At 42.4% G+C, this 27,290-nt stretch overlaps 1 protein-coding gene across 1 annotated transcript; it reads right to left on the bottom strand.

The window, feature by feature from the left end:
* On the bottom strand, positions 1–27,290 carry LOC126931674 (uncharacterized). Its single transcript, XM_050750025.1, is given in 7 exon segments — positions 1–39; positions 3,277–3,384; positions 8,460–8,540; positions 8,542–8,658; positions 18,491–18,572; positions 21,881–21,944; positions 27,170–27,290. Coding segments are annotated over 7 exon segments (612 nt in total).

The following is a 27,290-nucleotide window of genomic DNA, read 5'->3' as shown; positions in this document are numbered from 1 at the left end:
TTAACAGCTCGAATTTGAATTTACTAAAGCCTCAAACAGCTGCAACAAAAAGTGAAAGATTTCTGAAAAGTAACACTGCTAAGTGTGGATAAATTCATTGTACTAATTAATCTTACTCTAACAGTAAAGTAATTCGATCTGAGTATCTTCCACTGAATAGGGCAACATAATGGACAGTGAAATATACAGTTTCCACTGGTAAAGATTATAAATTAAAATTTTGATTTGTGTTTGCTTTGCTTTCAACTTTTAGTATAACCCATGGAGATTAAATTGGTCCTTAGAAGGCACACTACATACAGTTTGGTACCTGAATACAATGACAAACGGACATACATTATTTTTAAAAGTTTTTCAGTATTCCACTGCCTAATTTCTTTTTCTCAGCAAGAAAATTGCAGTTTTCAAAGCATTTGATTTTGCAATGACTTATAACTAAATAATAAACCAACTTTAGAACGTGTCTTTTAGTGAACATATGTTCTCATTCATGTTGGCAAATATGTAAGGATGAAATGTTGGCTGTCAGGTGTACATATATTCAGCTTTAGTAGGTACTGCCTAATAATTTTCCAAAGTATTTTAGCAAAGTTAATTAATATCTTGTAATGTTAATGTTATAAAGAATAAGGTTTTCTCCTTTTCTACTGAGTATTTGGGCTAACATATTGCCTTATATGTTATTTTTTCTTGGAAATGTGGCCTCTATGAAATGAATGTAGATGCTTCTATCCCATTGATCACTGAACTCTGTTCCTAAAGGGAGTTGATACCCTCTGTGGCACCCTCATCTGGAGACAGACGTCCTGAGTTTTATCTACTTTCTTCTGTTATGAGTAAGCTATTTAAACTCCTTGTGTTTCAGTTTTGTCACCTGCAAAATTGGGATAATAATATCTCCTACCTAAAGGTGCCATAGTGTGAAATAAATAACATGACATATAAAGTGATTCGAAAAGTACTAGACACAATGTAAGGGCCTGAATTATGGGTTAACGCAATAAATTATAACTGCAATAAACTGATCAGTGGAATACCATTTTATTTGCCATTTTTCTCTTGGCTGACTTACCAAAAAGTAATAAAAGAATAAAAGAAGGTCTGCCAGCTACTTCTGGGAAACAGTTGTCTCTCTTTAAAAAGAGAGAGATGACTGGTCATGGTGGCTCCTGTCTGTAACCCCCGCACTTCGGGAGCCAGAGGCAGAAGGATCGCTTGAGCTCAGGAGTTTGATACCATCCTGGGCAACATAGTGAGGCCCCTGTCTCTACAGAAGAAACACCAAAACAGTTAAGTGGGCATGGTGGTGCATGCCTGTGGTCCCAGCTACTTGGGAAACTAAGGCAGGAAGATTGCTTGAGCCCTGGAGTTTGAGGTTGTCATGAGCTATGCTTGCATCATTGCACACTCCATCCTGGGTCGGAGAGCGAGACCATGTCCAGAAAAAGAGAGAGAGAGAACTGCACAACGAAAATATTTTTGTGCTGCTCTCACTATAGATTGGAAGTTTTCATGCGTGGACATGATATCTGGAATTTCGGCAGCCACCTTTGGCCCTGAAGAGACAAGAATGAGTAGAAAGCCAGGATCCCAAAATACCCCGACTGAAAAGGAAAGTCTGATTTCCTGATGACGCCAGAGATCTGTGGACGCAACTTGCATTGACCTGACTTTGCATTTACTCTTAAGTACCCAGTAACCATAACTATCATTAACCTGTTTGTTAGGTGTGCCATGTCTTGCAATCAATGTGTCCTAAGTGATATAATTCAAAAGCCAGAAGGGGTAAAGACATCCCAAGGGATGTAGGAAAGGTTTTTCAGATGTGCCATCACTCTCCCTCCTCACTCCTGAAGAGAGGCTTCAGGAGCAAACCGACCATAGCATTCTATACAAATGTACAAGGTTGCAATCGGCGTCTCCTTCATTCTTCCTTCCCTCTTTCTTCCTTTGCTGGCCTCTTTTCTGCTCCTCAAGCACACTAAGCATCCTCCTTCCTTAGGACTTTTTCACTTGCTATTCCCTCTGCAGAAAGTTACTTTCCCCAGATGACCCACGCCTTTCTCACTCATGTTCTTCAGGTGTGCAAACATCACCTGGGAGACAGGCGTTCCGTGTGTCAACCAAATCAAGTGCAAGCACTGCCCTCACTCTCTATTGTCCTTGCCTTGTTTTATAGACATCGGCACAGTCATCACAACCTGATAATTCATTGTTTATAGCCCCTTCCACCATATTATCAACTCTCAGGAACTTTGTTATTTATTTTTTGCCGTATCTCCAATGTGTATAAGAGTGCCTAGTACGTAGAGGGTGAACAAGAAAACTTTGTTGAATAAATTTCTTCAACAGACATGGATGAAACACCTACTAGATACCATTTTATACACAAAATACATAAAATAATTATACATTTTATGTATAAAATTATACATAAAATAATTTACTAGATCTGATGAGCTATCAGTTTTATACAGTTAATGTGAAAAGTAAAGATATCTTTTTTTTTTTTTTTTTTTTTTTTTGAGATGGAGTCTCGCTCTGTCGCCCAGGCTGGAGTACAGTGGCCGAATCTCAGCTCACTGCAAGCTCCGCCTCCCGGGTTCCCGCCATTCTCCTGCCTCAGCCTCCGGAGTAGCTGGGACTACAGGCGCCCGCCACCTCGCCCGGCTAAGTTTTTTGTATTTTTTAGTAGAGACGGGGTTTCACCATGTTAGCCAGGATGGTCTCGATCTCCTGACCTGGTGATCCGCCCGTCTCGGCCTCCCAAAGTGCTGGGATTACAGGCTTGAGCCACCGTGCCCGGCCTGAAAAGTAAAGATATCTTAAGGGAAGCATAAAAATCATATTCTAGATATAGAATAAAACACATTATACTACTTTAAAATGCATTCACCCTTTGAAATAAAGACATAAATAGCAAAGAATTAGTGGTGATTAATGACAGTTGGTGATTTATAAGAGCTCCCTATTATTGCAAATTCAATGCTTCACCAGCTTCTGAATTCTCAGACAGATATGGATTAATTTCTATTGACAGAAATAGCAAAGTCTTTATTCTTGGGTCTGAAAAGGAGTTTATTTTAGACTAAGACGTTTATGCATATGATTCATTTCCTAAAGCCCTGAATATTAAGACATTCTATGGTGTGCTCATAAAAACCCTGTTTTGGAATCTCACTTTGGCATTATTTGATACCTGTTTTCAGGGTCTGTACCTTTCTGGGCTTTTGACCCCAAACCTGACTGTAAGATGCTGAAGAGCAGACACTACACCTTTACATTTCTTGCAGGCCCACAATGCAGCCTCAAAGTGAACACATGCAAAAAGTCGGCACCAGGGATGTGCTGAATCGGGAGGAGGTACTGCTCAGCGGATGAGACCTAGGCATGGAGATCAAACAAATCAAGGTGAGATTTCTTCTCCGCCTCTTACTATCTGTGAGACTTTAAGCAAGACCTTGTCTCTTTAAGCGTCCGTGTCTACACTGACAGAATGCATGTAAAAAAATCAATATTTATCTCCTTAATTCAATCAAATCAATAGGAAAAATAAATAGATAAATATTGTCTAAACAAACAATAGCATTCTCTAATCCTGATTTTCTCCAAATGACTATTTCATCTTCAGTTACACCCTCTGACTTCCAGAGCATGGATTTTCTTCCAGAAAAATTTCCCTTTAAAGCCTGCCTCACATCACTTCTAATAGCGCTTTCTTCCCCTTTGCATTTTCTGAGTATTCTCTTAATCTGAGGTTCTCTATCAAGTTTTGTCGTCTAATTTCTATACTTTAGAACATTCTGTACTCATCCAGTGGACATTCCTATGAGGACAATTTAGAGAACTGGATATCTATGAACTTTTTTTTCCAGCAAGCCACAGATCTATACTTAATAAGTATGATAGTGCCTTAAAAATACACAATTTTGTACACATTTACCTCAAGGCTTGACATTTGGGTCCTTGTTAGAAATACATATGCTTTCTACTAATACTTTTTAAACTATCCAAGCAGATAACAACACACCCAGAACACACACAGCAAAATGTTTGCAAGATAATTGGTGTAAAATGCCAGGAACACTTACGCATATCTTTCTTGGTTTGCAGGCTCCTCTCTGAAAAAAAGAGTCCAAATGGCTGATGTGCCACGGAGAAGAAATCTCTACAAGTTGCAGCATAAATTAATGTGACATGGACCTTGCAATAGAGAAGTCAATTCTTAAAATTAGAAATCAATTTCTGACCCAGGAAAATGAGTTGGAGCCAGGTAGTAACCAAGTATCTCTATGGAGTATTCTTTCTAAGACAGGTGGGTGAGGTTTGTAAATCTTTCAGGCTAATTAAACCAGTTAATTTAATGCAAAACACAGCTTTTTGTTTTAAGATATTTTTTTCCATTGAGAATCTTTTAGCAGTTGGTGATTGTCTCTGAGACTTTAACATCCTTCTACTTTTATCTGCTTTATTTATAATATTTGTATACTCCCCAGTATTGCTCTTTTGGGGGCAGATAAAGGGGCAGGTGAATGGCTGGGCTCGTAAGCACAAAAATGACATCCATTCTATATCTACATTTATGTCTCTTCTATGCATTCATATCTATCTATCTATCTATCTATCTATCTATCTATCTATCTATCTATCTTCTATCATCTATCATCTATCAATTTACCTGCCTATCTCTCCTATATCTGTCTTGTATATCTACATTCATACCTTTTCTATATTTATACCTTCATTCATATTTGTGTTTGTGTATTCTACAGATATATCTACTTTATATATTTTACATCTGTATCTAAATCTGTATTTCTCCATCTATGTAAGTTTTTTGGTTCTCCACTTTAAAAATCCTGTTATGTCCTCCGTGGTGGACAGAGCCAAAAAAGGATTTTGGAGCCAAAAAAAAAAAAAAAAAAAAAAAAAATGCTTTCAAATGTGGTTTGCTCGTAAATACAGAAATAGTGCAGTTTCACCACTTCAAAACTTACCTGCTGGGCATTTTTTCCACCTCCGAGGAGGGGGTTTGACTGGCAGTGAAATTGATGGCTAAAGAATTTAAAATGTTTCTCATAATTCTTCTTGAGGAGAGATCTCACCTTAAATCCTGCTGAGTTGATCAGTGTGTTTGCATTATTGGGATATTAGAGTTTAAAGTCGCATCTGTTGTAGCAGCTCCCTGGTATGAACTTCCTCAGAAGGGAAGTAGAAGCTGAGCTTAAAAAGAAATTCCATCACCTCGAAGTAAGGCCACATTCGAGGTGTCTTTCAATGCTACTGATGCATCACACCACTTGTCTATTTTATCTCTAGCTAGAGAGAGACAGATAGGTATCTATATCCATAAATTATCTATCTATCTATCTGTCTGTCTATCTATCTATCTATCTATCTATCTATCTATCTATCTATCTATCTATCTATCTATCTATCCCTCCATCCCTCTGTCCATCTGTTCATGCAACTGTGCATACACCTATCTATCTATCTATCTATCTATCTATCTATCTATCTATCTATCTATCTATCTATCTATCTATCTATCTGTCTATCTATCTATCTGTCTATCTGCCTATCTATCTATCTATCTATCTATCTATCTATCTATCTATCTATCTATCTATCTATCTGTCTATCTGCCTACCTATACATCTATCTATCTACCTACCTACCTACATACCTACCTATACATCTATCTACCTATACATCTCTCTACCTGCCTACCTATATACCTGTCTATATATAGGTATGTATCTATCTGCCTTCCTACCTATTCATCTCTCTATCTATTTACCTATCTACCTACATATCATCTGTCTGTCTGTCTTTCTGTCTATCTATCTATCTACCTGCCTACCTACCAACCTATATATCTATATATCTATCTGACTATCTAGTTGAGAAACTGGGCAGGCAAAGTGGTTAATTTAAAGCATAAATTAAATCATGTTGTTCTTGTGCTTAAAAGCAACATGACTTCCCGTTTTGCTTAGAATGAAATCGAAACTCTCCACCACGATGGGCCGGGCCTGTGTGACAGCTCCTGCTTCTGCTGTCCACTTCGTGCCCTTCTCCTTCGTCCATCCCTACAGCCACAATGGGTTTCTCTCTGCACATCCAGTAACAGAGAACTTTCAGTCGGCATCAGACCTCTTTGACAAGGTGACAGTTTCACTAAAGGAATCCTGCATGAAAAGAATCTGGCCCTGCAGCAACAGGGCAAAGGTTTTTCAGCCTTCGAGAGCAGCTGGTGGAAAGGTCCTGAGGGGTAAGGAGCCCAGCAGGCATTGCAATGCCCGTTGCAACCTCAGATCATTCTGCTTAGTGCTCTCCAAACACTCATCGCTATCTGAAATGATCTGGATGATTTGTTTGTTGTCTGCCCCACTCATACAAGTTCAATGAAGGAGGAGACTCTGTCTTGTCTGTGTCATTGCCCAGGATCCTCAACCTGAACTCCGGCATATGACACACTAAGTGCTCACTGAATGTCTGGAGAATAAAGGAGCTGCGTGATTCTCTTTCTTTCTTTCTTTCTTTCTTTCTTTCTTTCTTTCTTTCTTTCTTTCTTTCTTTCTTTCTTTCTTTCTTTTCTTTCTTTCTTTCTTTCTTCTTTCTCTTTCTTTCTTTCTTCTTTCTTTTCTTTTCTCTTTCTTTCTTTCCTTCTTTCTTTCCTTCTTTCCTTCTTTCCTTCCTTCCTTCCTTCTTTCCTTCCTTCCTTCCTTCTTTCTTTCCTTCCTTCCTTCTTTTTTCCTTCTTTCTCCTTCCTTCCTTCCCTCCCTCCCTTCCACCTTTCTTTCCTTCTTTCTTTCTTTCTTTCTTTTCTTTGTTTCTTCTTTCTCTTTCTTCTTTCTTCTTTCTCTCTTTCTCTTTCTTTTCTTTCTTTCCTTCCTTCCTTTCTTTTTTCCTTCTTTCTCATTCCTTCCCTCCCTCCTCCCTCTCTCTCTCTTTCTTTCTCTCTCTTTCTTTCTTTCTTTCTTTCTTTCTTTCTTTCTTTCTTTCTTTCTTTCTTTCTTTCTTTCTTTCTTTCTTTCTTTCTTTCTTCTTTCCTCTTTCTCTTTCTCCCTTTCTCTTGAGACAGGGTCTCACTCTATTGCTCAGGCTAGAGTACGGTGGCATGATCATGGCCCTCTGCAACCTCCACCTCCTGGGTTCAAGCAATTCTTCCACCTCAGCCTCCCAAGTAGCTGGAACCATAGGTGCATGCCACCATGCCCAGCTAATTTTTGTAGCTTTTGTAGATATGGGTTCTCACCATGTTGCCCAGGCTGGTCTCAAACTCCTGGGCTCATGTGATCCGCCTGCCTCGGCCTCCCAAAATGCTGGGATTACAGGTGAGGGCCACCGAGCCCAGTGGGCCTTGCATCTTTCTATGCACAGATTTTCCAAATTCAACCTAGGTAAACTCATGGCTGCTCTCCATCTGCGTGTTCCCCACCTATTGCTGGTTTCTTTGCAGAATCCCTTCTCTTGTTGCCTCTTGTCTCTACCCTGGAGAACCAGGTTTACCTCTTAGCTATTACACAGCCTCACCTCACTTCCAGAAGTAACTAGAACCCTTTGAACACCTGGTTGGTATCTCTATTAGCTGCATTTGCTTACAGAAATTACTTGTCTGGGTTAGAATTCTTTTTTTTTTCACTTTCTGCATAACTTTGGGCAAGGTGCTCACTTTCTGTAGTACTGTTTTCTCACCTATACAAATAGAGAGCATAATAGCACTTACCCCATAATGTTGTTAGGAGGATTAAGTGAGTTAATACATAGTCTACCCAGAGAACTGCAGGCCGATGTCATGGTGGCCCACAAGCAGACCCAAAAAGGACCCTTGAAGCTTAAAAGCATCGCAGAGCTCAGCATCACCAAGCAGAAGAAGAAAAAGAAAGACCAAGACAAGGTGAAACTCAAGGAAGTGATGGAATGAGCAAAAAGATTAAGGAGCAGAAGCAGTGTGGCCAGGACAAGTGGTCCCCAGCCCAGGTGGCCTTCAAGAATCCACAGAACAAATGGAGAGGATCCTGAAGAAAGCATCCAAAACCTCCAGGCAGAGCGTGGAACTCCAGCTGACACCTGCTGCACACACTCCAGGAGCATGACGAGGTTCCGGCAGCCAGCTGGACGATGTGGCCTCTGCCCTGGGGATGGAGCAGCAGCTTTGGGAAGCAGGAGTCCACATTGGAGTTATGTCTGTTTCCTTTGGTATTTTCTAGAAACATTGCTTTGCATGCACCCTCGAATCTCCTCCTGCGACAGTGCTTCTCAGAGCTGGGCACCCTCATTCTGGAACTTGATTAAAGTGAAACAGTCCTCTTACTCAGTTTAGGTTTCTTGGTGGCACACAGAAAGTACACCTTTTCGTGTAAATGGGAAGTTTTCAAAGCTTCTCCAGAAGTAAAGGCCACTTTTGTGTCCATGTCTTGTAAAAACGTTTTTACCCTCAAGCTGTGTCTCACCCTCTGAGGCCAGCCAGCTGTCTTCGCCGGGATGAGATGAACTGCAGAGGATGAGGGGCTAATGCCAGCGTGACCTGCAGGGTGCAGACTCCTGTGAGACCCAATGTGGGTGCCCTTCCAAGCGTCCTCCAGCTATTCCCTGCAGGCCCCAGGAAAGCCACTTGCAGCTTTGTGGTCCTCCAATGGCCTCCTCAGCCACCTGGCCAGTGAGACAGTGCAGCCGGATAGAAAAGCAGCCATCTAAGGCAGGGATGGACCATGTGCTTCGTCCCTTTCTGGGTTTGTCCCCCTAGATCCACCTTCCAAAAACTACTAATGGCCATTGCCCATTGATTGCCACTTTTCTTTGTAATGAAGCTCAGACATGGGCTGCCTTGGCCCTCAGCTCAGAACCCCAAGGAGCCTCTTGAGTTTACTCAGAGTTGACAGATCACACGGGGCTCTTTGGCATCCCTGTGCCCTAAGGACACCTCAGGGGTGACACGACCAGGACAGAGCCCCAGCACAGACAGACATGGGTGCAGTCAAATGGTAGAGCCCAGGTACCAGTGCTGGAGGGCCAGGAGGGCCTGTGTGTGCCAGGTGAGGGTCCACCTGCATGTGCTATTGGGAAAAATGGTATCTTTGGGGAGAAATAGCCTCTGTTAATGTAGATATTTAAAGAATAACAAAGGCAGAAGAGAAAACACAAGTGTGGAGTTTGGAGTTGTCCGCAAACTGTAGAATAAAGCAAAAACTAGTTATTAAAAAGTGAGCTCATATAGACAAATAAGTTAGAAGATTGATGTATTATCATAGCTTGATAGATATTTGCTTTTAAAATTATAATTGTAAAAATCATAGTCCTTTGAATCATCAGTCTGTATAATCGTCACTCTCATCAGACTAAAATACATTTTAGTACAAATGAAGGGATGGCATTTCATTTATTTTAGAATATTTTCACAGAAGATTTCATACATCTGGCAAAATGTAATTATATGTTAAATACATATCTCATTTCCACATTTAGTTTATGTGAGGAAAATTATTTGAGGTCAAAATTCCTCTTGAAATTCCTTTAAATCAACTGTAAATTATAGAGTATGCATGTATTTGTATATATAATCCTTTTAAGTAATAACTATGCCTCTCAAAGTGTTGAAAGTCACTGAGTTAGACCAAACATTTAATGAAAGAGAAAACAACACACAGATAGGTAAGAAGCTGTCCAGTCCTTATCATGAATCCGGCATACTGGAGAAGCCACACGTGTTCCTTCTTGCCTGCAGGGTTGACTCCATTGGGTTCCACTGCTGACCTCAGCAGACAATCCTAGATGATCTTGTTGTGAAGATTAAGGAGATCATGGACAACACCTTGCTAAGGATTGAGTTTTAATGCTGGTGCTTTAATTATCCTTTCATGCTACAAAACCATGTGAGGCAAGGTATTAACATCTAAGTGTTTTTTAAAGCATCAAGAATTCCAAAATCAGGTACAAAATCAAAAGGCAGATTTTCAAACAAAGCCTTTGAAAAGTGGTTCTTTAATGCTTAAAGGATCTCACCCTTTTCTAGAACAGAGAAGTGTCAAGAGAAGTGAGCAAGAAAAAATGTCTTTGGACAGAGCTTGGTGAAAAGACATCTTTGTGTTTAAAGGCAATCTTGAAACTCATGGGCACTGTGGTCTGGGATCTGAGTCCTGCTTAGAATGTGTGAGGCTCAGAAAGGGCTGTTTCCTGTTGGATATCAGAGCTGGGAGGTGCTTCTAATCCTAGAAGGGACCTGGGCTCTCAGAAGGCACTGGAGGAACGAAGCTTCATGTCCTGTGCACCAGAAATGGGTAAGTCCCGAGCTGACTGTGACATTTGGCATTTATTGTCCAAAGAGAGATGTGTTTGAATATGAGCATGTTTGCTATTGATAATTATGCATAAAAAATAGACAAGGCTGGGAGTTAAGCCAGGCAATCAGAACTCTGTGGTCCTCTAGCCATGCTGAGAACCGGACTGGAGCCATTGAAAGGGCACCCTTGGAGGGCAATGCGGCCTGGGCAGAGTCAGAGTGGGGTGGATGAACAAAGAAAAGCAGTTGTGGAGGTTCAGGAGGGATCTGCAGAAGCACACTATGCATAGCTCAGGGGCATCGCCATCTGAGTGCCCGACAGGGTACCTTCCGGGAGCCCGGAGAATGAATCAGACTGAAACTTCCAGCAGACCAGAGACCTCAAGCCACTGAGACAGTATGTCACAATCTCTCGTATCTCGTTTGTGTCCTTTCTTCCCTTTCCTTCCCCTTCCCCTCCCCAACCCTGGAAAGATTAGAAACCCTGGAAAGAAGAGAGGGGAGAGAGAAGAGCAACTTTTCCCACCATTTCCCACCTAAGTCTTCCAGCTTGAGCTGGGAAAGGAAATAATTTAATGTAGAATTGTATTTGAAATTTTCCGTGATATTTTGAATCGATTATTCTAATTTAGACTGTTTGCAACTTTTAGGGGAACACGGGACTACTACTGACCCTAAGAGAGGGGGTGGAAAGTCCTGGGCTAGCTGAAATTTTCATCCATTTACAGGAAGGATTAACTCATTGGAGAAAATTTAAGGGCTCAGGGAGACAGAATAATTGCATTTTAATGATATCCCATAAAGTGCATCTTCAGTGTACCTATTACTAGTGATTTTCTTGTGTTTCCATTCCTCCTATTAACCAATACTTACAAAATACTGTGTGAATCACTTTCTTTAAGAAATACAACTATGATACGACTTCAGCTTACTGAACACATGTTGTTTAAAGTTCAAAGCATTCGTGTAAATGCTTTCATTCATCTAATTCTTCTTTACAATAAAAACATAATCCCTTGGGCTTATTACACAGAAAATCCCCCTTAAAACATTTTGAAGATATTAAGAAGTCTGATGTATATTAATGTCTCCCTCAGCTTCCTACAAGTCAGTTTCAAATACTTTTTACATTTTACTTTCAGGCTTCAGATTGTGACAAGGGGGTCAACTTGGTGAACAGAAAATTACCCTGCATTGAAAAGACTGCTGCTGGATCCACATCATAGGTTCAGCTTTTATGTGCAGTGGGGCTCAGGGGAGGAGAGATTTAGTAAATACATGATCTGGAGGAAGTATAAAGAAAATAGTAATAAAGAACAATGCCTTGAAGATTGTTAACACTGAAAGTTGTTGGCTGAGTTTTATCCTATCATTTAGGATTTTTCTTTTTCATCTTAAGGACAGAATTGCAGCAGGAACCAACCAAGAGCAGAAGTTGTCTGGGGCTGTTTCTGGGAGGCTGGGTGTTGGGGGTGGAGGTGGGGAAGGCAGGGACCTGAGTCCCAAGGACTAGAACGAAGCCAGTGCCTTCCTCTTCCTTCCTGCTGATCTCAGCTTGTCTGGTCTTGGTTTAGACTCCTCTGTTCCCACAGCAAAGTCTTCTCCACAAGGTTAAACAGCACCCATCTCTCTCTCCAGCCTTTGTCTCTGGTGGCAAGGCTTTCACTCCAATTTTAAACTTTAAAAATCTAGAGAGAGTCTCAGGCCTGGACCGGTTTCCATGCCTATCCCGAATCTATCCTGGGGGAATAGGCAGCTAAGACTGTCCAGGTTGGGCCAGGTTCCTCCATGGGGTCAGAGGAAGGATGGGGTGCACGCTGCTGTAAAAACTAAAGTAGAGGTTCCTCTTCAAAGAGACTTTCCTCCCCATCTAACTAGGAATAAATAGTAACTTCTCTTAGAAGCAAACTTTATTCAAAGATCTGTGCTAACATTCTTAAATATCTGCCAGCCGTAATAAAGAAATCAGTGTACTTTACGTTCTTAGCTCCCACAATTTAGCCTAAATATTTCCCCTCGCATACTTACACTGGACCAAGCAAGCATTAGGTCGTAGCCTGTTCCTCTGCCTTATTTGGAGGTGTTTTTACCTTTCTCAGCATTCCACAAGTTACTTCCGCCCTCCTTTGTTCTCCTCTGCCTTTGCCTCTTTTAAAAAGTTGTAAGTTACTAGCCAATCGGGACAAACACAGAATGTGAGGTCCCGTTCCAGCCAATGGAAAATGGACACAGCAGCAGGGTGGACGCGTCAGGTTATAAATGACCCTGTCTCCTGGTTCAGTGTCCTCTCGTGGCAAAATTGCTGGCGAGTGTACTCCTTCTGCAGAAAGTAAAAAAAACAGTCTTGCTAAGAAAACTCTATTTATGTTCAAATGCTACTTCTTTGCAACATCAGGAAACAAGCATTTCTAACACTGCCAAGAAAAAAGAGGAAAAAGCCTTGGAGTAGGATCAAACAGAAAGTTGGAGAATATTAGATGTCAATGTAAGTCCACTCAATAAGCCTCTGAGTTTCTACCAGAGGCAGGCAGATACTGCTGATTGCTAAGGATCCAAGGACAAGAAGGGAATGTGCATACCCCTTGCAGATGGCACCCATTCACTATGAGGAACAGAGCTGTCACCCAACCATCAGAGCACACTGTGAGGAGCTAGCGTAGACATGTTAGAAAGCAGCATTGTGGCAGCTCTCAGAAGGGGTTAGTGGTCTCTGCCCTGGGCAGGTAGGCACCAACGACATCCTAAGATTCTTGATTGAGGCCTTGTAAGATGAGTAACAGTATCCCAAAGACAGCAGTAGGAGTGGCTTCCAGACAAGGCATGGAATGGCATGGCCACAGGCAGTACCTGAATGGTACCAAATTTGGGGATTCAAAGGAGTAACTAGGAAAATAGAAGAGTCACACCTACTCATGGATAAATGGGCAGGTGTTAGCACGGAGGGTACTGCCGCCACGCTAAAGAGCTGGCAACTTGTTTCTGAGCATGGTTAAAAGATAAGCTGGTGAGACGACTATCATGAAGAATAGTAACAGGGCCTCATAACTGTGGGCTCTGGATAGGCACCGTGCTTTGTGTGTTTCACCCTGCGAATAGGTGCTGTTCTAGTTCTTTATTTTATTTATTTATTTTTGAGACGGAGTCTCACTCTGTCACCCAGGCTGGAGTGCAATGGTGCAATCTCAGCTCATGGCAACCTCCACCTCCCTGTTCAAGCAATTCTCCTGCCTCAGCCTCCGGAGTAGCTGGGACTACAGGCACAAGCCACCACGCCCGGCTAATTTTTGTATTTTTAGTAGAGACAGGGTTTCATCATGTTAGGCAGGATGGTCTCAATCTATCAACCTTGTGATCCGCCCATCTCAGCCTCTCAAAGTGCTGGGATTACAGGCGTGAGCCACCGAGCCTGGCCGGTGCTGCTCTAGTTCTTAAATCCAGGCTTAGAAGATCTGTATGCTTTATCCAGGATCCCTCAGACAGTAAATGGCAGATCTGGAAAGTCACTGCACTACACTACACAGCCTCTTGAGAAAGGCAGTGCATGTGGCAAACGGAATATAGAGAAATACTGAAAATGAGGCATTATTACTTTCAAGCCAACGTCAGAAACAAATAACTAACATACTGGACATTTTAGAATATGTGAGCTCACAATTTGCCCTGTGAAACTCATCAGCATTATTCTCAACTCCTCAAACGTCCATTTGAGTGGGGTGAATTGCAGTTGTATTTGTTTTACTATGATTTCTGTGAACCATGTTTTGAATTTCAACATTTCTTCATCAGAGAATAACCAACAATGATTTCAGGGAAAGAACAAGTTCCACTTTCTTACTAAAACTGGCTATTTCTTTTTTATTTATTTATTCATTTATTTTTATTTATTCATTTATTTTTCTGTTACCCAGTCTGTGATCTCAGCTCACTGCAACCTCCACCTCCCGGGTTCAAGTGATTCTCCTGCTCTAGCCTCCTAAGTAGCTGGGACTACAGGCATGCACCACCACACCTGGCTATTTTTTTCTTTTTTTTTTTTTTTTTTTTTTTTTTTTTTTGCATTTTTAGTAGAGACTGGATTTCAACATGTTGGCTAGGCTGGTCTCAAACTCCCAACCTCAGGCGATCCCCACAGCCTGAGGCCTCCCAAGTGCTGGGATTACAGGCGTGAGGCACCATGCAGGTCAAGAGCTGGCTATTTCTTAAAGCATGCATATGTATGTAATAACAGTTCATATTCATGGAGCACCTGTTCCATGCTGAGCTCGTTAGAGGTGGTCTGCATCTGAATTGCTAATTAGCTGCCAAGGACTTAAGTGCAGTTGCACAGAAAAGGATTAACTTACACACACAAAAAACAGTTCCCGATTATGACTGAGCATTGTGGCCGGCCTTGAAGAGAGCAGGAAAAGAAAAAAGAAGAAAAAAAAATGGGAGAAAGGGTACACCAGGATGAAATAAGCCAGCTAAATAAGCCACCTTAATAATCAGAAGTTGACTTCTGGAATCCATTTTCAATGTTAATTATTGATATTTTGAGTGCTGGGATTACAGGCGTGAGCCATCGCACTCCGCCGGTGTAGCTATTTTGAGATTTTTTTTTTTTTTTCACGATGGTAACCAAAGAGGAAAAATGTCTAAGTGCTAGCTTGACAGCATGGAGATTTTTTAAGGGTCGTCTTAGTTGTCTGATTTCTGAATTTTAAATATTTATGGAAGCATTAATAAGAAATCCGTCTTTGCTGCTGACGTTAATGGCAATGCCTGATCCTAAGGCATGGAGTTCACCTCGGCCTTAGAACCCCAAAGAAAAATTCCATTTGTCTCTGGAATAAGAGGCACAATTATAGGGAGGAAAAAAAAAATGCCTGCCTGACTCCAGAAATTCTTTCCATGGAGAACTTTCCTGATTAACTTTCTAAACAAGCTTCACTGCAGATGTTCTGGGTATCTCTGTATCCATTTCTTACACGTGTTTTCTGAGATGTGCTAATTTTTGAGAAAACACTCTCCTCCCTACCTTCTCTTTTCTCTTAACTATATGGTATATATAACCCATGCCTTTGGAAGAATCGATTTTATGCTTTGTGAAGCCTTCAAGACAGGATATTGGTGAAAAATCAGCCAGCAGAGGAGGTGGAGAGGATGTATTAGTCTCTTCTCATGCTGCTAATAAAGACATACCCAAGACTGGGTAATTTTTAAAGAAAAAGAGGATAATGGACTCACAGTTCCACGTGGCTGGGGAGGCCTCACAATCATGGCAGAAGGCGAAAGGCATGTCTTACATGGCAGCAGGCAAGAGAAAGCATGTGCAGGGGAACCCCCCTTTATAAAACTCTCTCTATAGATCTCATGAGACTTATTCACTGTCACAAGAACGAGAGTTTCTGGGCCAGAGTGAATGCTTTCATCTACCTCAACCTTTTGCTTTAGTAATACACACAGGAGGCTGGAGAAATGGAGTACTGTCACTCAACTTACTGTTTTCAGCTTCTTAAATTTTTTCCCAGGTTCTTCTCCTTAATTCCTACAGTTCCAAAATAGATGTGGGCCAAAGATGATATTTACAGCTAAGCTGCTCAGGTGCCTCAGTGAAAAGAATGAAAACTCTCTTACCTCTCCCCACAGGGCCAGCCTATTTGTAGGTATAGAGTCTGGGCTGTCTAAGCAATGCTAAAGGAAAATATCTTGGGCCTTTTCAAGCTGGGAACTGCTTAAGGCAAACCTGCCTCCCATTCTATTCAAAGTCACCCCTCTGCTCACAGAAATAGATGCATATCTGATTGCCTCCTTTGGAAAAACTTCTCAGAAACCCAAAAGAATGCAACCATTTGTCTCTCACCTACCTGTGACCTGAAAGCTCTCAGTGGGGGAGGGGGAAGCTTGCTTTGAGTTGTCTCTGTCTTTCTGGATGGATCTAATGTACTTCTTACATATGTTGATTGACAGCTCATGTCTCCCTAAAATGTGTAAAACCAAGCTGTGCCCGGACCACCTTGGGTACAGGTCATCAGGGCCTCCTGAGGCTGTCACCAGCCTGTCTTCAACCTTGGCAAAATAAACTGTGTAAATTAACTGAGACCTGTCTCAGATTTTCTGGGTTCACAGAAATTTTACACAAAAGGAAAAAAGAAGTTTCCTTTAGTAAAAATCCTTGTTAAAACATCTCCCGTTGCATCTTAAGGCTGCATATTTTCCTTCCTATCATGTTGGTGAAAGTTTCTGACGGCCCACATCCATCTGAGAGACAGGACTAGCTGGATTTCCTAGGCCGACTAAGAATCCCTAAGCCTAGCTGGGAAGGTGACCCTTCCACCTTTAAACACGGGGCTTACAACTTAGCTCACACCCGACCAATCAGATAGTAAAGAGACTTCCCTAAAATGCGAATTAGGCAAAAACAGGAGGTAAAGAAATAGCCAACTGTCTACTGCCTGAGAGCACAGCAGGAGGGACAATGATCCGGACATAAACCCAGGCATTCCAGCTGGCAACCGCGACCCCCTTGGGGTCCCCTCCCTTTGTATGGGAGCTCTGTTTTCACTCTATTAAATCTTGCAACTGCACTTTTCTGGTCTGTGTTTGTTATGGCTCGAACGGAGCTTTTGCTCGCTGTCCACCACTGCTGCTGGCCGGCATTGCATACCCGCGGCTGACTTTCATCCCTCTGGATCCAGCAGGGTGTCCGCTGTGTTCCTGATCCAGCGAGGTGCCCATTGCCGCTCCCAGTCGGGGTAAAGGCTCGCCATTGTTCCCGCACGGCCAAGTGCCCGGGTTCGTCCTAATCGAACTAAACACTAGTTAGTGGGTTTCATGGTTCTCTTCCATGACCCACGGCTTCTCATAGAGCTGTAACACTCACTGCACGGCCCAAGATTCCATTCCTTGGAATCTGTGAGGCCAAGAACCCCAGGTCAGAGAACACAAGGCTTGCCGCCATCTTGGAAGTGGCCGCCACCATGTTGGGCGCTCTGGGAACAAGGACCCCCCAGTAACACGTTCATCCTTGAATGAGAAAATGTCTGGTCCAGCTTGGTATTGTAATGTAAACATGGTGGGTGCATTTTCTTTTCCTTGAATTCCTTCACCATTTACCCTAATTTTCATTCTAACTTTCTCGAATAGAGCATAGTCAAAGCCAATGTCCAGTAACCAAGCAACCTGAGGGATGGAGAAGGATGGGGCTGCCGGTGGTCTGGGTAAGGAAGTTGCTCTGTTGCTTTGTCTTCTCTGTGTTTGGGGTTTCCACTGCTATAGGGAGCAGCCGTGGGAATCTGGATTTTGGTCTGGTCTGGCGTCCATGCTGACAGCTCACACGGCCAAGTTCAGCCCCTTTCGTTATTTCTTTCTGACCCAGTAGAGAGACGGCTGGCCATTCTTGGCTGGCCCCTGCTGTAGGTCCTGGGGGACCTGCCTGGGACCTCCCATCACTGGTGTTTTATAAGCTGATCATCTTTGAATGAAAAGGGCTCCTCAGTGATGTGAGACACACCTGCCTAGTGGGCTGCCCTCTCCGTGTGCCTCCTCTCATTCACAGTCAAACACAGCGGTGGGTTGGGCCAGGTTCTCTGTACCAGCTGATGCTCCTTAGGGTGCAGGTTTCTGGAAGCCCTGCTCAATCTGCTTTCAACAAAGCAGAAGAATTCACTGATGAATAGAACTACGAAGCCCAAGAGTAGAACTGACAGACTAGACTCAGGGGCCGGAATAATGAATCCAGTCTCTTTCTCCTTCTCTGTGTCTTTGGTAAATGTTAGATTTCATTTTCAGATTCCACTCACCATCTCAGGCTTCTATGATCCATATGTTACTGATACCTGAGGAAAAAATGTAGTATCTTTATCTGATAATTTCTTAGGAGACCCAGAACTCACACTAATAATCAGCTCCACCTCTTGAAAATTCATAATAATCAGCTCAACCTATTCAAAATCCCAACACTTAACTGTGGCCACCATGTTCAGAGGGATGGAGTGAAGAGGACTGGAGAAGCCCCAGTCATGTGCCTACTGGTTCCTAATGACAGCAGCAGGGAAGACGGTGGGTTTTTGATGCTCTAATTGGTCAGAAGGAAAAACCTCATTAAAATTCCCAGGTAATAAAAATAACTAAATATAAAGAAAATTTGGTTCTGTGAGCCCAACAAATGAGTTGGGACATGAACAACATCAATAACAATTGTCTGCCCTGATAGCCACTAATTACCTCTGGGTGAGGCAGGACCGTTTTGCCAGAAGAGGTTCTGCGTCTTGTGGCTGTGGATGGCTCTCTATTCTTGTTACCAGCCGGTGAAAATGATACAGCTCCGATTCGTGGAGGAACACCAGGTTCTTCATCTCAAGTCAAATTAGAAAAAAACAACACAGACTCACGTGGAGTAGTTTTATGGAGCAGAGAGGTTAATAGGCAAGAAGGAAGGGAGAAGACAAAAGGAAGAAGCTCCTCTGTTCAGAGACAGACAGGGGGTCTCCAAAGCCAAAAGAGGAAACCCCAAGTGGGATGGATACCCACCAGGTATATGTAGAGGCTGGAGGAGGTGATAATCTGATTTGCTTAGGAGATTGATTTGACCACGTACGTCATTTACGTGGCGCTGGAAAACACTGATGCTCCCACCCTAGTCTTTTAATATGCAAATGCAGGCCGCCATGATGTTCCACACACTTGGGGATGGGTGGGGTGGCCACGTTGCCAGGAACACGTGGGGCAAGGGCTAGAAGGCAGAGGGATTCCCCATGTTTGGGTGGACCTAGTTTCTAATGGATGGTATTTGCATATCAAAGGTTGCCTGTTTGGCTGTAAGAGCTGCGGCTTTCCAGCTAGACAAGAAACGTCTTTAAAAATGAAAATTTCCCAAGGACCCCTTTTTCTCTCTTTAAAAATGAAAATTTCCCAAGGACCCCTTTTTCTCTCTATTTGCCTAAAGTAATTTCTTTCTTTTTTTTTTTTTTTTTTTTTTTTTGAGACGGAGTCTGGCTGTGTGGCCCAGGCTGGAGTGCAGTGGCCGGATCTCAGCTCACTGCAAGCCCCGCCTCCCGGGTTTAGGCCATTCTCCTGCCCCAGCCTCCGGAGTAGCTGGGACTACAGGCGCCCGCCACCTCGCCTGGCTAGTTTTTTGTATTTTTTTAGTAGAGACGGGGTTTCACCGTGTTAGCCAGGATGGTCTCGATCTCCTGACCTCGTGATCCGCCCGTCTCGGCCTCCCAAAGTGCTGGGATTACAGGCGTGAGCCACCGCGCCCGGCCTGCCTAAAGTAATTTCTTGAAAACTCCTACCACAAAAGCATCCTCCTTCTTTAAATATTCCTTTGTTTATTTTACTAGGGGGAAAGAGCTAGTGTTGACACTATCGTTCAATTTAAAGACCTAACTGAAATTACTCGATTTTACATAAATTCTCAGAATAGGTATCAAATTCCCTGGGTCCATAATCCACATAAAAAGAGAGATTAGGGTGTTCAGTGCCTTTCTTAATATGCAAAACTAAAATTCTGGATGCTACTAATAAGATAGTCCCTTCTTTTTCAGACTGTCAGAAACATTACAGCCAAACAAAGATTCTGGTTTACTTTTCTCAAGGAAAGTGGAACTGATGTTAGAATTGCGAGGAGATTTAGACATCATCAGAAAACAATTCACGTCATGATGTTGGAAATCTCCTTTCTTCTTTAGTTCTGTCAATGTGATATAAAAGAGTATATATTTTATTTAAATTTCCATCTTTATCCAGTTACAACTGATAAATAAAATTGTAGACAATTAAGGTGTACAATATGATGTTTGGATATACATATACATTGTGGAGTAATTACAACAATCGAGCTGTTTAACATATCCCATCTCACATAATTACCATTGTGTGTGTGTGTGTGTGTGTATGTGTTTAGTGAGAGCATTTAATATTTCAATCCTTAGCAAATTTCTAGTCTATAATACAGCATTATTACCTATGGTCACAATGCAGTACATAGATCTCCAGAACTTACTTATCCTGCATAAGTGAGATTTTGCACCCTTTGACTAATATCTCCCTATTTTCCTCTCCCTGCAGCCCCGGCAACCATCCTTATACTCTCTGCTTTTATGAAGGTAATTAGTTTTAATTCACCTCCTAGGGGTAGCAGTTTCAGTAATCAAACACTCACATTCCTGCATTGATTAGCAAATGCCTAATCAGAAAGTGCACACTCCAGAAGTTCTCACTAAAGCCTGTCAGCTGTCATTTTCTATGTCTGCTCAACACTGGAGGTCTCACTAGCTAGTGTAATTTGTCTAGAAGTGCTTTTTCCTTGGAAAGTTTAGTGGTGTGTTCTCTAGCAACATGGATGGTGTGTTCTCTAGCAACAATGAAAGCAAAATGGGCTTTCATTGACGAGAAAGGCAGATGGAATAAACTGAATCAGTCATTCCCCACACCTGCAAAACAAGGTCTCACGGTCTCATAAGCCACATACTCTGTACTTGTAGGGAGTACACATGAAGTCAAATGCCTAAACCACACTCCATCCAGTCACTGAGATGGCAAATTCTGGTTGCCAGATGCCAACTGTGACAGATTTCTTCTTTTAGAACGTTGTCATAGCTGTCTCATGGGGCTCTTTTAGGGCATGTGTTAGGGACTGAATTGTGTTCCCCACGACTCATGTGTTGAAGTCTTTGTTTTGTTGTTGTTGTTTGAGATGGAGTTTTGCTCTGTTGCCCAGGCTGGAGTGCAGCAAGGCGGTCTCCCTTCATTGGAACCTCCACCTCCCAGGTTCAAGCGAGTCTCTGGCCTTAGCCTCCCAAGTAGCTAGGATTGCAGGCATGTGTCGCCACACCCAGCTAATTTTTGTATTTTTAGTAGAAACGGGGTTTCACTATGTTGGCCAGGCTGGTCTCGAACTCCTGACCTCAGGTGATCCACCTGCCTTGGCCTCCCAAAATGCTGGGATTAGAGACATGAGCCACCAGGCCAAGCCTCATGTTTTGAAGTCTGAACCTCCAATGTGGCTGTACTTGGATATAGGGCCTTTAAAGGACTAATGAAGATTAACTGAGATCGTAAAAATTGAGCCTAATCCAGTTTGATTTGTGTTCCTAGGAGAAGAGGAAGAGACATGAGAGATGTGCACACTGAAAAAAGACCAAGCAGGGACACTGCGAAGGCAGCATCTGCACGCTAAGGAGAGGGACCTCAGAAGAAACTGAGCCAGCCAGCACCACACCTTCGTCTTTGACCTCCAGCCTCCACAACTGTGAGAAATACCTTTCTGTTGTTTAATCCATCCAGGCTGTGTCATTTTGTTATTGCAACCTGAGAGACCATCACAGAATGTGTGGTTGGATCACTTACAAGGATACAGGATCTGGGTATCGTACAGTTTACAGAATGTATGGACCGCTGTGTTCCTGATCGATAATACGTGTTAATTATCAAATACGTGTATAGCAGAATTTGTCCTAACGCTTTGTTTCCTCTTAATCTGATTGTGAAGTTGGAGAAAAGGCTGATCCCTTGCCCAGCTCAAACTCTGACAACTATGTAATATTATTTCAAAAATGGTTGCTCATGACCCGAAGGGCTGAGGCTACTTCATGGCATTTGCTCTTTGACTCACCTGGACAATCTCTAGAAATACACCTGAAGTCGCCTGATGAAGTGCCCAATATTTCCCGTTGCTCTAGGTATTTTTAGAATGGAAATGAGATGATAATGAAGCCTGAGGTCTTCTGGAAGTCATTTGGTTGGCTTTCTTGACTGTAACCAGTTTCAGCTGGTCTGGTTACCAAGGGAACATTTTATTGCAGGCATCCTTAAAGAGTAACAGAGTTAGGATTGGGTAGAAATTCAGTTTTGTCATGTAGGCATTACACTAGGTAACACTAACACCAGGGAAGAGATAGTACCCTTCTCACGAATGGGTCTCTGTCACCAAGGAGGTGGTGGGGTGGAGCTCTGCCTGCCAACCAAACCTTACATCAAGACTTTATTCTCTTCTTATGCTCTAGAATTTCACAGTAGTATTGGAGATAGGACATTTCCTGAAAGAAAGATGGAAAACTGTAACAGGTTGCTATTGATCCACTGCATACAAACAGCTCGCGTGTCTGCAAATTATTCTGGTTGACTTGTGTCCAGTCCTGGTCATATAAGGCCTTCAAAGTCTCACCGGTTCATTGTGGAAACACAGACATTTAAAAACAGCCCATGCCGGCTGGGCACAGTGGCTCTGTAATCCCAGCACTTTGGGAGGCCAAGGCAGGTGGATCACTTGAGGTCAGGGGTTTGAGACCAGCCTAGCTAACATGGTGAAACCCCATTTTTATAAAAAATAAAAATTAGCCGGGCGTGGTGGTGGGCGCCTGTAATCCCAGCTACTCAGGAGGCTGAGGCATGAGAATCACTGAAACCTAGGAGGTAGAGATTGCAATGAGCCGAGATCATGCCATTGCACTCCAGCCTGGGTGTCAGAGCGAGACCCTGTCTCAGAACAGAAACAAAAATGACAACGAAAAAACCTCCCATGTTCTTAGGCTCTGGCTCTGTCCAGGACATCGGCTGTCCATAGAACAACCTGAGGGCTAGTTCCCAGCCACTAATTCCAGAGGTTTCCAGAGGGTTTTATTCCCTCCCTCTCTGAACACTGCAGTCCTTCAGGGTTTCAAGTAGTCATGGTTTCCCAAAGTCTCGGTTGAAACATGAAACACAACATTTGACCAAAAAAAAAAAAAAAGGAAAAAAGCCCCTATCCTAATGCAACAGTGACCCCAAAACAATTCAGCAAGTGCATCAGGCTTCATAGAACCATTTGTTAAATCAACTCTTTCAGCTTCTGCCAACAGCCAGTCTCTCCATAAGTCTCAGGCACAATTCCCAGTGGGAGGCAAATGAAGCCGTGTCTGTATGTCTGCTGTCCTCCCTCCCACACACCCTCTCCACTCCCTTCCTCGGTAGGTCACAATCAAAGCACCCATGCAAACTTAGTGATTCTTTATAATTTCTTATCCATTGAGTCTCTCATGCTCTGCTTTATCAGTTTTCCATGACCATGAGACACTCGCAGAATAAGCTGGCGCTTGGGACAACTGCAGATGAAAAACAGATCATTGGAGGTTGTGATCTAGCAAGGAAGATTAGGTTTATACATAGAAACGTTAGAAAAGCAGGAGCCTAAGAGAGCCAGGTGTCACCATTTTAAAATTAACTCCATCTTTAAACTTGCAACACACATTCCTTGCCGATCATGACTCGCCATGAATCCCTTTCTGTGTGAGGCCAAGGAACCCGCTCTTGAGGTCTGGATCATAGGGACCCCTTTTTCCAGCAACAAAAACATTGACAATATAAAAATAAAGAACATGTTTATCTGTGATATTGATATCTATATCCATAAGTATATCTACCTCAAATCTGTCTCTTTATCTAGTTATCTAACTATATATCTATCTGTATCTAATTTCTAACATATTGTTGTAGGAGGTCATAACAGAACCTATTATAAAGTGACAGTCTCTTGCTTCTATTTTCTATTATTTCCCATTCAGTTGGGGTAAAAGTCTTTTTGGAGGACCCTCCCCAACACGCGCCGGAACAGTTACTCCAGCACAGCCGCTCCAGCCTGGATCTCATTTTTGCTTCTCCTGGACTTCTCGCTGTGCAGATGTTACACTCACGCTCTCCGCTGGCCTCCTGCTCCTGCTCTGAAAGTGAGCAGTTGTCTCTCTGGGTGGCATGTGAAGTCAAAGTTGGGTATCTTGACAGTGCCCTGGTATTCCCACTGCAGGACGGTGGCCTCTTCTGTTAGCGGTGACAGTTCTTACAGAACAATGCCTGGAGAGATGACAACTTAGAGCAATTTCATTGGCTTTCCCCTTGACAACTCAGCTCCCACACTAGAGCGGGTGAGGCAGTGTTTAGGAATAACAAAGCAAAATCGTGAAGCCAGGACTTCCTTGAGTTTCCTTTCTCACTAGATTTTAATTATTATTATTATTATTATTTTGAGATGGTGTTTCACTGTAGTCACCCAGGCTGGAGTGCAATGGCGGGATCTCAGCTCACCGCGACCTCTGCCTCCCGGGTCCATACTATTCTCCTGCCTCAGCCTCCCGAGTAGCTGGGATTACAGGCACGCACCACTATGCCCAGCTCATTTTTGTATTTTTAGTAGAGACAGGGTTTCACCATGTTGGCCAGGCTGGTCTCGAACTCCTGACCTCAGGTGCCTTGACGTCCCGAAGTGCTGAGATTACAGTTGTGACCCACGGTGCCCAGCCTTTCACTAGATTTTGGAAAATGTCATAGAATGATTCAGGGTTCCAGATTCAATTTACTATAAGGTGAAATAAGTGGGCTGGTTAGCAAGTGGCTGGCTTTTCTTTGGTATGAGGATAAAAAGAAGGTGGCTACTTTCTATGGCTTTCCAAACAGTCTCCGTTTCACTTAGTTCAAAAACACATAATGTTCATATAACAAAGAAATGATACATATTTGAGGTGATGATATGCTAAGTTGCCAATTGGATCATTCTGCCATGTATACAGGTATCAAAACATCACATTGTATGCCATAAATATATACAATGACTATTTGTGAATTTAAAATCAAACTATAAAAATTACATTACACTAATGTTCTAAGATGACTTCTGAGACATTTAGCATGTGTTGAGTACTTATACTAAGTCTCTCACTGCTTCTAGTCATTGAAGAGGTTTACACTATAAGCAAACATAATTATTATCATATTCATTTTACAGATCAGGAAACTAAAGTGCAGAAATAAATATTTGTCCAAATCTGCACAAGAAAGAGTTTCGACATAGGGCTAGCACCCAGGGATATCTAGTTTTCAAGGCCCACCCTCTTACGTAGTACACTGCCCTGCCCTCCACTCACTGCAGTTAGGATTCAGGAGCAATAACTGGACACATTCAAGCCAGTTTACATCTTTACAGAAAATTCCGCCCATTTTGATTAGTGAAGATTCACACCTTTAGCTATGATGTGGCTCCCAGAATTCCTCCAAGTTAGAGTATAAACAGAGCTAGACATAGTTCAGATAGTTGTGTCGCACCAAAAACAATTTTTAAAGAATACAGAATCGATCAATCCAGTAGAAAATGACACGGTTTTCATTAGGCTAAAAGTAATTAAGTCAATGCAACTCTTAAGCCCCATGGGTGGGAACTTTTGGTTCATAAAAAGTGTTTAGTTCGGATCTGAGCTGAAACAACTTTCAATCTCATCTGCAAGTAGAAAGATGGCAACGGCTCCTTTACACACCAATAAAATTAGAACAAATACGTATAGGCAACTAGGACAATCCTGGAATATTCTGGGCACCAAATAAATATCATGGATGCATCTTATGCAGCCAGACAGGATGGCCCAATAATCAGACATCCGAAGGCTCCTATATGTGGATCCTCTGAATTCACTCTGCAATGTGAAATCCTGTTATTCTTGGCAACAGATCGTGCTTTCTGAAAAAGTGTGTCCTAACTGAGGTAACAATGAAATTTTCTGTTTAAAGACACCTCAGATGACTGTGTTCTGGAGTCAGTGTTCCCATCAATGGATCTGAAGGCATTCTGAAGCTCCTAGAAATAATAAATGGCGTCTGAAATTGTTTCAAGATGAATCATCCTGGGAAGACTTTGAAGGTTAGTCTGAAATTGTGCATAGCAACCCGGAAAAGCTGTGCTTTGCCCAGCTAAAGTGTGGTCCCTGCAAGTCATCACCTGGGCCAGGTAAGCTGCTAGGCCACCCAGAGAAGAAAAATACAGAGCAGCCTATGGGCAGATTTTCTTACCCAAGGCCAGTTTAGACGGAGGAGTCACTTGAATAATTGTCTGCTTCGTTCTTTCTTCAAGCCCAGAGGATACTTACTTTTGTAATATTCACTTACTCCTCACATAGCCATATTTTTCTCACTTAACTCCATCTCTTCTTCTCTTTAAGGCCTGGTAGAAAATGGGCAAATTTTATAAAATGAGGCAGAAGTGCCTCTAACATTGCCCATATGTGGGAAGATGAAATCTAGGAAAGAGAGCTTAGAAGGAGAGAGTCATGGTACCCATTGGGGTTCCTCAATGAGAACATTGCAGAAGGTGTAAACTGGTGGGCTCAAGGCTGAATACAGCCTATAGGTATGTTTTCTTGGCCTACGCATCATTGCTTTTAAAATTGGTTTTCAACAGTCAAAGTTCAGGGGGTTTTATAGCAGGGTCCTGGATTTCAGGCTACTCTTAAAAGTTTAGAAGATGGGCAATGCTGGGCCTGTGTTTCTGCATAGCAGCAAAGGCCAGGAGCAGAGTAGCAGCTGCTTGCATTAGAGGCAGCATTAGATCTTCAGGACACCACAGTCCCCACCACTCCCAGTTGCCTTAGCCTGGTTTCTGACACTCATTTATGTCACTTGTGAGGCTGCTATGGGCACTGGAGTTTGTGCCCCCCGTTTTAATACCTTTGGAAAACATTAATAAAAAACACATTTCCACAAATAGACTGGGCACTATGGCAGATATGCAAAAATTAATCAGACCTATATCCTGCCCCCATATAAAAGTAAAGTGTGGAAGAGCATGTACAGTATGTTTCTATTTGGGCAAAAAAAAAAAAAACCCAAAAAACCCACATCTTCTCTCTCTATAAGCAATCAAATGCACAGTGCATAAATCCCAAAGATCTCTTAGCATTGGATGCAGTAGATATATCTACACGATTTGAATTTTTTAATCAAATGCTTATATTAATTTTTAAATAAGAGATCTAGTTGTTATGATAGTTTCCAGAGACGGTTATCATAAATATTGTTCCTCTTTCTACGCACATTACACTCAAACCATCAAGAAAGGGAGTCAATTTCTCTTCCCCTTGTATCTGGGCTAGCGCTGTAACTTACCTTGAACAAGAGACGGTGGTAACGGGTCACTATGATGATTCCAGTCACAGTCTATAAGAGGTCCAACAGCTTTTGCTTTCTCTCTGGGGAAAGCCAGGCACCGTGTAGAAACTCGAGCCAT

This window comes from Macaca thibetana, chromosome 11 (assembly GCF_024542745.1).
Source record: "Macaca thibetana thibetana isolate TM-01 chromosome 11, ASM2454274v1, whole genome shotgun sequence".
NCBI classification, from domain to species: domain Eukaryota; kingdom Metazoa; phylum Chordata; class Mammalia; order Primates; family Cercopithecidae; genus Macaca; species Macaca thibetana.
Note: the sequence above shows the minus strand (reverse complement) of the source record. Positions and strands in the feature narration are given on the sequence as shown.